Source organism: Agelaius tricolor, unplaced genomic scaffold, assembly GCF_023055355.1.
Source record: "Agelaius tricolor isolate 1412-34295 unplaced genomic scaffold, bAgeTri1.0.p SCAF_16, whole genome shotgun sequence".
Classification (NCBI taxonomy): domain Eukaryota; kingdom Metazoa; phylum Chordata; class Aves; order Passeriformes; family Icteridae; genus Agelaius; species Agelaius tricolor.
Genome location: NW_027269276.1, coordinates 3551626 through 3564820, shown reverse-complemented (window position 1 = coordinate 3564820; position 13195 = coordinate 3551626). Strand labels below are relative to the sequence as shown.

The window sequence follows — 13195 nt, the reverse complement described above, 5'->3', positions numbered from 1 at the left end:
TGAAATGAAAAGTGATTTTCTTCCTTAATAATGAATGGTAAAGGGAGATAATTTCTAGTAAGAAAAATGTTTTTATTTGTGCACCAAACACAAATAAAACTGTTGTTGTGAAACTATCTTGAAACATTAGAAAATATTTTTAAGAAAAAATTCCAGTATGAAAAGAGCACATATATATTGTTAAGAAACCAAAGGTTTTATTTGATAATGTGCTAAGAGACTTTAAAATTGTGTAATAATGGTCATGTGAAGAATTTCTGTGTTCTTTCCAAGAAAGCATTAGTAACCAGGCTAAGGTTTTCATGGGTCAGGCAAGAGTTGAAGATCCAGGCTTTAGTGCTCTGTCTGGCCCTCCACTGGAGAATAAAATCTGACAAGCTGCTGTTACTGACATAAAGCTTGATTTCTGAAAATAGAATATAAATTGCCTTGTGTAAGTATTGAATCTCTGTCTGGGCATCCTGCAGTCAGACTGACTGAAAAAAGTCTTTTATATGAGAGGTGATGATCTCAGCACTCAAAATAAATTTTGATCTTATTTTTTGCAGATTGGATTTCATAGTCCCCAGTTAGGGATTTGTCAGTCTTGTTGAAGGCAACCAATAGGTGGTCTCAGCTTTTTTTTCCCCTCACTTATTTATCCACCAGGCTTCTTCTGCAGCTCCTATTTTTCCCCAGCTGTTTAGACCATCCTCTATTCCAATTTTTAACCTCCATCTATTTTGTGTGGGGCATTAATAGCCTCACCCTTTACATGAAGTAGACCAAATGTCCCAGCTCTGAACTGCAGAGGCTGTAGCGAGTTCAGGGTTTGTTCCTTAGGGAGGTTGGCATGGGGTTGTTCAGCTTGAAAATACAACACTATAGATTTATTTATTGTGATAACTAACTCATTGGGAATGGATCATTGGAATACTGGATCTCTGAATTCCACTTATATTTTAACCACACTAATGGGAAAGTATTAAATATTTATCAAGAGGCTTATTGACTTTCTTGCTGTTTAATGCTGCTGTTTTTTGGTTGTTTCCCTGGGCTGTTTCTCCTTTAATCAGAAGAGATGAGATTCTTTGTTGTCAGAGCAGTACTATGAGACTTCTTTCACATCTGATAAGGTTGAGAGTGGTTACCTCCGTTTTAGGTCTAATATCTGGGAAGGCTGACAAATTTGTGTTTCTGTTCCATTTGTTAGGACTGGCCCTAACAAGTTGCTCTTGGCTTCAAATTTCAGTTGTCATAAACAATTCCAATTCCCCTGTTGACTTCCCCAACCTCTTAGTAGAATTTTCCTATGCGTGTCTCTCTGGTATGATCGCTTGCAACAGGGATCACGTAAAGAGTTATTATTTTTACTACGAGCTAAGTTTCTCTCTCTGGATCCAAATAACCTTCCCTTTCCATATATGATTTGGGAAGGGCAAGGCTAATAGACTTATTAGGATATCTTCCCACTATAGATGGCTGTTGTTTTTATTTTTCCTTCATCCGCCCATCCCATGCCCCCTCCAAGGGAACTCCATGGATGGGGAAAGGTGTAGTACAGAATCACCCAGTGCCACTTAAAATGCATTTTTTGGGGGGGCTGGAGTTTGCCTCATGTGTTATGGTTGAGAAATCCATGATTGTTTTCAGCTGCTTGATCCAAGACACAGGAAGCAAACTGTTGGTTAGGAAACTGCTCCCCTCAGTAAAGGATTTACTAATGAGAGGCTAAAAGAGATTGTCACGTGGCAAAGTAATGGGCACGTAGCATACGTGGTTCACCCCCTTGGGTGTGTTCTCATTTCTTTATGTTATTTGATGAGTAATTCCTCCAAATGTCCCATGTCTAGCACATTACAGAAGGTGGGAATCTGTAGAAACATAGAATCAAAGAATAGTTTGAGAAGGGACCTTTAAAGGTCAACCCCACCATGCACTGCTCTCTGCAAGGAATCCTTGAGGGGTGCTGCACTGGAGAGCAGTATCAGGCTTACTTTGGGTTGGTCATCTGGGTTTCCCTGTAAAGTTACTTTTATTATTTTTTTTTCTAACCACTTTCTAAATGTCTTGTGTCCTTCTAGTTGTGGTTCTCCAATTCAAGTTTCAGAGGTGAAACTGCTCTCTTTTTCATCAGGCCAGTTAACTGTGTTCCTGCCAGCAGAGGTGAAATCTATAGGGACAGAAACAGATCATGTCCTGCCTTTGCAAGAACTGGCCATGAGGACCCTCTATAACACCTACTACAGGTTTTTGAAAGGTATGAAATTTTCTGCTTTCTTCAGATTACAGAAAGAGTGAAAGTGTTTTCTGGCAGTGATCGGAACATTTTTAGCAGTTCTTCAAAGGCTTGGGCAAGGATTTATATTTTAAAAGATTTATTTAATCGAATTATGTTTGAAATGCTGCATTAGAACAAAAATGTCCAATATCTCAAACCAGAGTTCCAAAGACTATGTCTGAGGTCAAGTGGTGCTTATAAATGGTTTCTTACTTGAAGCCTGTATGAAGGAGGACACTTTTTTTTGCAGGAGAAACTCTTTAATGGAGATAGGAGATGAGAAATACAGTTCCTGAGGCAAGATCAGATGCATCAGCCAACAATGCAGCTCCTTGCCAGGCAGCACACTCCTAAACTGGCAGACTTGTTATACATAAGGCAGAAGAAATGCGAGCAGCCCTCGGCCATTTCAGCACAGCGTGACAGCTGAGCTGCTTTAGTTCTGCCCCAATTCAGGCTCTCTGCTCTAAAGTGGCCCTTGGCTCATCTGGTTCTGCATCATGCAATCACATGAGTTAGCAATATCTGATGATAACCTGCAGATCCTCTCAGATCTGGATGTGTTGTGACTCCCCACTGTTGATGCTATCTTGGGAACTCTCAGCTTTAAAGGTCAAAGGAGAAAGCGGAAGAGTGGAGAGTTCCAGTGGGAGGATTAGAGGGGTTATGGAAAGGGTCTCTTTGTACCTTGGCCCCTGGAGTAAATCCTCACTGCTTCGCCAGGAGAAGTGTACAAGGAGGTCTGCCTTTTCTCACCCACTTGTGACTTGCACAGTCATTTCTGGAATCCAGCTGTGTGGATGTGGTTCCTGAAGACGCCAGTGAACTTTGCTGTGGGAGTGGGAAGGTGATACTGCAAAATCAGTGTAAGGGATGGTTTGTAAACGGTTTTATACAAGGCTGTGAGGGTTACACCTATTTTCAGCCAAGATGCAGAACCTGAAAAAGATGGATTTATATATCCATATACACCCACCCATAGACATGTCCTGTTCTGAGTGAACTTTAATAAAGACTGTGGGCATTAGCACTGCAACAGCCCAGTTTTGGTGAGGACGAGCAGGGCCTGTGTCAGACAGGTGTATGATAATGCTGTGCTGGGGAAGCAGGTGGCACATATGATTAAAGTAGCAGATTTCATCTGTCACTGCCTAAATTTGCAGTTTCAAGAGTGCTGTTAAATACTTGGCAGCTGCTGGGGAAGTGACAGAAGTGACTGGACTACTTTTCCTCAGTCTTTGCTTGGCTGCAGAGTGTGACCTTTTCTTTCTGACGCACATGTCCTGCTCGTCCCCTCCTTGGGGCCCTTGTGGTACATTGTGTCTGGGGTTCAACCTTGCAGAGGTGGAAAGCTGAAACCAGTGTGATAGCATAAAACTGATTTATCAGGTACTGCATCTTGTCTTGATTACTCAGCACCTAAACTCACTCACCTGTCTTGGCTGTCTCTCAGTTTCTAGATGGAGATTAGCATGTGGGGTTTAATTTATAAAACACTGTGTGGTTTGGGCCAGGCCTGGGAAAGTGATGGCTCTTTCCCAGGGAATGACCCTGGAGTCCCTTTTGGTGAAAATGATGGCATCCTGTAGGCTGTGGGGGAACACTTAACAGATGAGGAATGTATTGATCTTTTTAGAGTGGTCTCTTTGGTTGGGCCTATGAGAATTATGCTGGGCTGGATTGAATTTCAAGTAATTCTAAATACTGCAAATCTCTTTTTGCTGATGGTGGAGTTTGGGCTTTGTAGCAAGGTTAGCTCTCTTGCTGGATTGGTTGCTGAAATATTTTAATAAAATACTACTGATGTCCTTTTCATAGTATTGTATTGTTATTAGTTACTAAACATTTGTCCAGATATCTCTGTGTCTAAAAATCCTTTATGATCTTTTAATCCTTTCTAATATTTGCTCCAACTATAATATTTTCACCTGGGTATTTTAGCCCAGTTAAACTTATGGCCACAGATGCTAAACTTGTACATTTAACTTCAACTTTTTAAATTTAGACATGGAAAGCACTATGTGCCTCACTCTAATTGTGGTAATTTGTATTACCTCATTGTTGTTTTGACAAAACCTTAAGAATGTGAGGCAGCTGTTTTCTGAATTGTTCATGGATCATGCTTGTGTTTGCCTTTAGCATGCAATCATTTTATTATAAATATTTTTTGTTTCTTTTCTTCTCTAGATTTAAACTTTCTGACTCCAATCTCACTACCCAAAAGCCTCTTGGAATTGCTGCACTGTCCCTTGGGACACTGCCACCGCTGCAGCCAGCCTATGTTTACCATTGTCTACCCAAAGCTCTTTCCCTTGAGGGAAACTCCAATGGCAGGATTGCATCAAGGGTAATTATACAGGAAATTACACTGGGGTTTCATTTAGGAAGAAAAACACCTTATGGAACAAAGCATATTCTTAAGGATTTTTTTTTTTAATTTAGCATTTCAGATCCGAAGTCCCTAGCCTGTGATTGCATGTATACATTGACAAATATTTTATTCATGAGTCAACCAAAATATTTCTGTTAGACTGTTAAAAGGGTCTTCAGATACGCTTGTCTCAGGCTGGTGTGAGACAGGAAGGGGTTTGGATAGGATGGGATTGAGCTGTTTGTGGTTGGACAGCACATGCCTGGCAGCTCTATGCCCTGGGAAGGAAGTGGTACCTAACACAGTAATTGCCCTGATGGTCTCTGACTTCAGATTGCCACCTCCAAACAAAAAGTGCTTCAGGATCAAGATGGAAAAAAACTCTAAATCTAGAGCTTAATTAAAATGTTCTGCAGTAAAATACTCTTGTTTTAATTTCCACACTAATTAACTTGAGATATGCTGTGGAAGCATTCTGCATAGGAACATACATTTTGTAGCAATACATGTTTTTAATAATACTTCAGTTTTATGGTTGTAGCAGTTGTGAAAGTGTTTGCAGGATTCACAAGTCAAGTGCACAAGCCCCCACAGACTTGCTGGCCTGCTGGACAGTGCAGTCATAGAAGGGACTCAAAATGTTGATACGGTTCAGGGAATGTTGCCTTCATGTAGATAAAGATAGAAAATGCCTTTAAGGTGAGCCCTGATTGCTTTGCAGTGATTCTTTCCCTAATCCTTATTAGTCTGAGTGGATACTGTAGCCTTCCATGAGCCATATCAATGAATCCAGTTTCTGCAATGGAAAAGCATCATCTGAGGAATTTCAGCTGGTACTATTTGAAAGGTAATAAAGGAGGTTTAAAGCTAAGTCACTTGGAGTTAAACAAGCAAAGGTGATGTTAGATTCTTGTTAGAGAATTCAAGTCAAGCCATTAATTACAAAGCATATACCTAAAGTAGAAGTTCCTGTATAATGCAGGAACACCACTTAGTTCCTGGCCTGTGGAAATCCATTGATTTGATAGTGGATTTGATCTTCCATAAAAAGAAGAAGCTGCTTTTCCATAGGAAGATCATCAATAAAAGAGAAGAGAAGAGACTAATGGGTGGTTCAGGTTGATGATACCTGTTTTACACAGCTGTATCACAGCCTGTTTTGCTGTGAGTTTGTAACATGAGAAGCATCTGATTTGTAAGCAATTCAGCTTTATGAAATGAAACAACTTAGGTATGCCAAATCTGGGCAGCAGCCAGAGGGCTGCATAAATGCTATTTTGGAAAAGCCATCTTTCTTAGAAAGATCTGATTGCAGAGATTGCACACTTCAATTTGCCACTCTGTTACACTTCAGTCATATGTCGAAATTCAGTGGATTTCAGGTTGAGTGAAATAATTAACTTCCATATTACAGTCATAATACTCTTAGTCATGTTATAATCATGCTATAAAGAATCTCTTTCAAACATTCAACAGTATCATTTTCTAAGAAAATGATGGAAAACTACTGGCTAGTCACTAAATCCATCTATTATCCTGAATAATTCAACAATGTGAGAGTTTGGACTACTTTGTAATTAATTGCTAAGCATTGCTCATTGTAGAAGATACAGTTACAAGATGATAGACATTATCAGTAGATACCTTTAGGAATTATGAAAGTTAAGACTCCACAAAAACATAGAGCTGTTTTGGAAGAACACTATATTAACATTCAAAAATGTAATAATTAAAAATACGTATTTCTGCATGGTTTTCACTTGTTTCAAAAATAGTTATCATTCCTTCCCTTAGACAAGAATGTACTGTGGTCTGCAAAATGCCTTTAATGAATCCAATCTTAAGTAGCTGACATTTGATGCAAATCCACAGAAAATGAGATCTAAACAGGGCAGCCTGTCATCCTTATCTCGGTAGCTTGTGCACTTGACGTGGTAAGATTATGTGGAATTGTGGGGGTGTGATAGCTGGTTTAGAAAGATGTGAAGGACAGGGTTTCTGTTCTAAAGAGCTTAAAGTGACCATGAAAACACACAGGGTAGGATCCTGGGCATTTGAACAGCACTGATTAGCACATGCCACATCCATGCCAGTAACTCCTGCCTGGATTTCCGTATCACATTCTGTATCCTCTTAGAGGGAAGGAGAGTTACGTGTTGGACTGGATTTCTGTATCTGAAGAAGCACAGATGCCATGAGCACTGGGTAAAGTGTGATTTCTGGGTTAGTGAAGAACAGATCTGAACATTTTGAAGGCAGATATCTCAGTCCCTGGCAGGCTGGAGCAGGAGCAGGGTCACTGTGAGGCTCGGATCACACTTGCACAGTGCCATCCCTGCTGCACTGCGTGGCACGGTGTGACAGCACTGCCTGTCACTCATCCTTTCTGAAGATCTGCTTGTTCACTCTGCTAACCAGGGAGGACACTGCCCTTCAGTCATGTCATGCCTACAAGCAGTAATTTAAGAAACACACGAGCAGGGCCAAAGCTGCCCAGCTATTTTCCTGTCAGCTGCTAAACCTGCTGGCTGTGACACTCAGGCACACCCTGCTCAGAGAGAAAAACCACACACTGCTGCTCTAAACCCAGCGCATAAGAAACCAGGAAGGTTTTGAGAACCCCTACAGTGTTTCCCTGCCTTGGTGTCAGGCACTCAGACACAGCAAATGAACCTGTGCTTTTTCTGGGCTGTGGAGATGGGCTAATCCTGTATTTTACAAACCAGCACGTTGTCTGTGTGGAATGGAGCCAGGAGCTTTAATCTTTACTGACAACTGTTCCCCCCCCCCTCCCCTTTTGTTGTTTTTTTTTCTTCTAGGAGGACAACTGTTAGTTTTGTGGCATACTGCTGCTCCACCCAGTGTCTGCAGACTTTTGACCTACTGAGTTGATAAACATTTCAACCTCCTCAGGAGTGGTGCCAGTGTAAAGCTGCGTTCGATGCCGTGTCCCCGTGGTACTGGAATACCGTGCGTGCTTGTGCCAAAGCAGCAGAAGTGCCCAATCAGGAACACTCTGAGGCACTTAAATCCTGCCCTATCAAATCTGGATGAACTGCAGGAACTTTTCAGAAGTGTAAATACCGAGCTTTTAAAAGTATTAATTTCTTTCTCCTCCAAGGCAGCACACAAACCAAACACATTCACAGGCTCTGACTTCAGGGTTTCCAGTATTTTTCAAATGTGCCTGATTTCAGGTTGACCCATTGCATCATTTGAGGCAGTTGCATTCCTCTAACTGGAAAAAGAAAAGTTCATTTATGGCAAACAAATTTTCACTTATTCATCCCTATCCTCTTCCCCTGTACAGCTGCAATCAGGTGTATTGCTGTAAGCCTGCAGAAACCTTTGATGGATCCCAGTGACTTTTCCATAGAATTCAGCCTTACTTTCTCCCTCTCATCTTAATGTTTACTGCAGCAGAGTTATCCCAGTTGTATACCAAGTCTTTGACAGTTCTCTGTGGTATTTAAATCCACATGCTAAAAGCAGATCTTTCTTTCTAGTATCATTAAATACCACAGTTATTTAATGGGAGTAACAGGGATATGTCTGGAGACTGAAGATCCTGTTTCAGTGAAGGCTGGTACTGATGCCTACACTAAGGGCTCTTGCTCCAGCATGTTTGAGGGTGTGTTGTCTTTATTTTCATTGCTTTATTTTTAGAAATAGTTCTCCTTTTGTTCCGTGGAATTCTTCAGGAAGAAGACAACTTTAAGTATCAATTTCCCTTGGAAAAAATCCAACTAGTAATATGATAGTAAACCTTTATATTTATTGTATTTTTACAGTTGCAGGCTATAGATCTGCAAAGAGCTGGTCTTGATCTTTTTCTAGATTCAGCATTTGGCTGATTTGTCCAAGGGTGTCAGTGGATTGTGTGCCTTGGAGAAGGCTGAAGTCCAGGAGCAGGTGTGTATCTCCATGCACAGGTATATTTGCACACATGGATACCTGCACAGAAGGGCTGGGACATTTGTTTTTATACATTAATGGCAGATTTGGTGCAAATTGCCACTCTATATCATATTTGTGGGAATCTCTTTTTGTTACATCTTGTTTATTTTAAATAAAGAACAAAGGATGGAAAAAAGGCCCAAAATGCCTACGTGACTAAACATTTTGATTTTATACTAAAACAGTTTATATGTGATCAGCCCCTTTTGATTTGTTTTTGAAGATATAATATTTTTTAATATAATTTGTTCTTTTTTTTTTTTTTACTTTCTATTTCTTAGGTATAAACCACTTGTTGATTTAGCACAGTGTGCTGCTCTGTGCAGTAGGTAGTTACAAGCTGAAATAGATATGAATGAAACAGTTTGTTATAAAAATGGCAAGATAAAGAGACTTATTTGGTAGTGTATTAGCATATGTTGTGGTGAGGTGTGCGTACTTTGAAGGCAGGAGGCATTAAAATGTTTTCCTGTTGCCAAAGAAGCATTTGTTCCCTCTGCAGGCTTCCTGGCATCTCTTCAATAAATAGAGTATCTTAAGAGCTTAAAAGAGTACCAAAAAGGCAGTTTTGAGGGTGGAATTTTTAGGTTGTGCATGTAACTTGTAAAAATCTTTCCTGGTTTTATTGGGTTGGTTTTAGAGAGTTGAATTAGCATTAAGAAATGTAGAACTTAATCATTCAGGAATGCAAGTATCATCTACTGCTTAAGAATTGTGAAACTTTCTAAAATAAATCCCATTTATTAAATCTGCTTTGCAGTAGGGGAAAGAGCCATCTCCAAGCAGCCTTGGTGCTCTTGGATTTCTGTCTGTGTCGTTTCCCATTGTTTCCATGTTGGAATCCCAGCAGGCCCAGCCACCCCACAGGGTTCACTGCTGAGGCAGCAAAATCCACCTTCAGCTTTATCCTTTTCCTTCAGTACCTCAGAGCTGAGATGTAAACTGCCCATGTACAATTATATCTGTATCAGAAATGTGCAAGTGTAGGACAGAATCCACTTTTGTAAGAACAGATTATAAAAGCTATGGTAGTGTTACAGATGTTAATTTTTATACGATACTCTGATCAGGATTTTTCAGTATTAATTTTTACTGTGGCTTCCTCTGTCTTTGAAGGAGATGTTTTCTTGGAAGTTTTTGTCCTCTTTTTATAGCAAGTTGTAGACTTGAAATCACAGTTTATATCTGAATTCAGTCTGTAAATACTATTTTGGAGTTAAATCTGGCTGTGATCACCTAAAAGACATCAGCATTTGTTTTATTAGGAGTCAAGAAGAGTGAAGCTTGATTTTATTATTATAACTATTTATTTATTTTTTTTCTTCTTCCCATAATCTAATTATTTCTTATTGAGTCTGCATCAGTCTCTTTATTATTGTCTCCAAGTGCAGTTCAGAAGAAATCTAGCCTGTTCTATAAGCAGGATGAATCTCAACTAACACTTTAATAGATGATATTTCAAGAATGGAATGTTCAATAAATAAATGACTTAAACATGCAATTGAAGCTGAAATGTCATACCCTATTTTTATAAAACAAAGAAGGGGAAAGCCAATATATAGACTGAGAATGCAGCTTAAGTTCATGTTTGATGTTTTGGGTTTTTTTTTTTTTATATGAACAGTGTTTGTATTCATCTGTATCTTTGGGTGATATTCTTCTAGATTAAAATAACTCCATTCTCACTTGTCCAAATTTTTCTAAAGTTGTTCTGCTGTAAGAGTATTTCATAACCAGCAAGCATGAGAGCCAGCTATGCAAATTGCAGAGAGGGATTTTGTTGCTGATTGAACTGTGCATCACTGGTTTTTCAAGATGCCACAGTGCTTGGACTTCTCTTCAGTTGGTTTGTTTCTGGGTAATTTTTGATTTCTTGCTCTGGTTTGTCAGGTTAGTCCCCACCTAGGTAATTTTTTCTGTGTACTGCAAAACATCAGGTGCCAGATGTTGAAAACAATTACCATCTGAAAAGTTTTTTTGTTGTTAACAGTAGATCTTAATTTTTCACTTAGGGTGGAAGCAGGAAAAGTTTTTTGATTTCTTTTTTCTCAAGGCATTACAAAGAGAAAGGTGCGGGTGAGGCATGAGATAAAATAAGTCTTTAACCCATTGATACTGCTATAAAATTTTTCTAAATAAAGATTAACTCAAATTATAATTAGGGATCACAGGCATAACTTTTGTTTAAGAGGTGATAGTAGGCACCATGTTAATAAAATTCCAACCCTATACAGAGGTAGCTTTTGGTTCTGCCATGAAGGAAATGGAGGAATCTCTGGCTTTGTTTAAAAATCCTTTTGAGTGCTTTTGCCATGGACACTGTTACATTCAGAGCACTGTTCCTGGGAACCTTCCTCATCATCTCTCAGAGGATCAAAAATGCCCTTTCCTGTACAAAGAGCAAGGTCTAATATAAAGAAATGTGTATTTTTCTGTTTTGATGCTTCTCCTGGGCTCTTACCACGGTTCATTACAAACCTTCTATTTACTTGGTTGTGGTGAGGTTGAGATGTTGCTCCGAGCAGAGCAGTGCTGTTTATTGCCAAGTTGGCTTCAGTTCCTGCAGATTGAATTCTGCTGAATCCCTTTTTCTGGCATTGAGGGGAGCACAGGACTGTTCTAACACCCGTGTGGGTGCAGCGTGTCAGGTTCTACTGACAGCACAGCCCAGCTGAAGACTGCAGAGTGACAAACCTGTCACTAGAGAGGACAACTGGCTTTTGAAGGCCACTTTGGCCCACCACAGTACCACTGATAACAGAAGAGTTTTTGCCCTGATGTCAGTGGACGATGGGTCAAGTTCTAGTTGATGAGAGGGAGGAATGTGTGTTGCCATCTTTGTATTTCTTGCAAAAACTGGGACGACACCAGAATTCATGGCTGCTGCTCTGTCTGCAGCTGCACTTCCATAATTCCAAGATGTAACTATCTTTGCCTCTTACCTCCCTCTTAATACTACTCATGTTGTTGCAAAATGTTATAGTTAACTTGTGATGGAAGAGGCTGAATAAATTGAATCCAGAGTTTTTATTACTTTTTTGTATTGCAGACCTATTTTGTAGGAGACCGAAGGTCTGGTGGAAAGAAATGGCAACGTTCATGTGAAGTCTTCATTGCTTTTGCTTTTATGTGCCCTTTTTTGGATTATAACTTGAACTCTGTTTGCAACTGAGTTCATTCTGTGTCTGTGGAAAGCACATGTGCATTGCTTTCTTGCTCTGTATTAACCAAATGTCACTTAGTGTGAAGGTGAGCTTGCTAGATGGTTTATTTAAAGTTAGTGGTGCGAATTATTGTATGTGCTTGTTAATAAACTATATTTTTGGATAGAATTACCATTCATTAAAATTAACTAAATTCTTGCTCCTGGGACTATTAAGCTATGTTAGAATGTAGCATTTAATTTACATTTCAGTTCATTTGCATGGTAATTAGCTAATAAGTCTCTTGTCCCAAGGCTGAAGAGGTGGGGTGAAGACACTAAAAGCACTCCCAAGCCCAAAACACCACTTCAATTCATTTAATCCCTTTGTCTCAGACAATGTAGTTCATCAGATCTTGCATAATAGGAACAAAACCCATATGGAAACATTACTTCAGACCCTTCCACGGATTGATCAAAAGGAAAATAAGTTTCTGTAGGGCTGTACTGCCACCCTGATAGTCCAGAGATGAGGCTGTGGTTCATGGATTCCTTACTAAGCAGCATTCAGCAGCTTTTTTTCCTCATTTAACAGATATCATGGGAACAAGGCTGCCAAAAATAAGTAGAAATTAAGCATCTGTTTTTCCAGTTGTTTCACTCCTTGCTATGCAGCATTTTGCTTCAGTCAAAGCTGCTGCTCTTCACGTTGGGATGAGTTCTTTGAGCTGGATGCTGTCTGGATTTTTGTGTATTGGGTGAATATGTATTTTACAAATGACAAGGTAACTTTTCCTGCCCTTGCAATGGAGGTAACCTCTGTTTGCCTGGCAGCAGGAGGAGGATGTGAGTCCCTTAATAAATGGGAGAACAACCCTTAACCTATAACTTTTACCAGCCACTGATGTGTCCCTTATGAATTAGAAAGAAAGAAACGGGAGAGCTTAACATCCTTTCCCTTTGCAATTAAAAGTACTTGGCATAAATGCAAGCTAAGTGGAAACTTCAGTGACTGAATAATGCTATTGTATGCAGGAAATGAGAGGAGCTGAGATCTCACTTGGAAAGGCACTGGATGTTTTGTGACTTCTAAGCCAAGATTTAGGGCTGTTCTATGTGGTGACATTTTGAAAACTTGAATGCCAGGTTGAACCCACTGCATCTGTGTCCCCCAGCTTCAGCAACAATTTCATGTTACAGTAGAACCCTCTCTAGCCTGCACTGAAGAACCCCACCAATATTCCCTCTAGCTGGCTCAGGACTATCAGATTTCTGTCTGCTGTTTCAGCAAGAAAGAAAGCAGGAGTTGACCATATGCTTTTTTTATCTTTTCACATTTTAAATAATAAACCCCTCACGTCAGGCTCTTTGAGCACCCACTGTGCCCTTCAGGCACCTCCTGCTCCCAGGCAAAGACCTTGACACATCTGTGAGAGATCTCAAGTCTCAAGAACAGTTCTGTTGT

At 39.9% G+C, this 13195-nt stretch overlaps 1 protein-coding gene across 8 annotated transcripts in view; it reads left to right on the top strand.

Moving 5' to 3' along the window:
• The window catches only part of LRRC28 (leucine rich repeat containing 28), a 52398-nt gene extending 40448 nt beyond the window's left edge, over positions 1-11950 (top strand). For all 8 annotated transcript variants that reach the window (XM_071441250.1, XM_071441249.1, XM_071441251.1 and 5 more), the window contains 3 exons: positions 2064-2239; positions 4448-4607; positions 7451-11950. In XM_071441250.1, coding sequence (XP_071297351.1) covers positions 2064-2239; positions 4448-4607; positions 7451-7523 — 409 coding nt within the window. In that variant the 3' untranslated portion in view covers positions 7524-11950. The remainder of the gene's footprint in view (positions 1-2063; positions 2240-4447; positions 4608-7450) is intronic.
• Positions 11951-13195: the final 1245 nt, after the last annotated feature.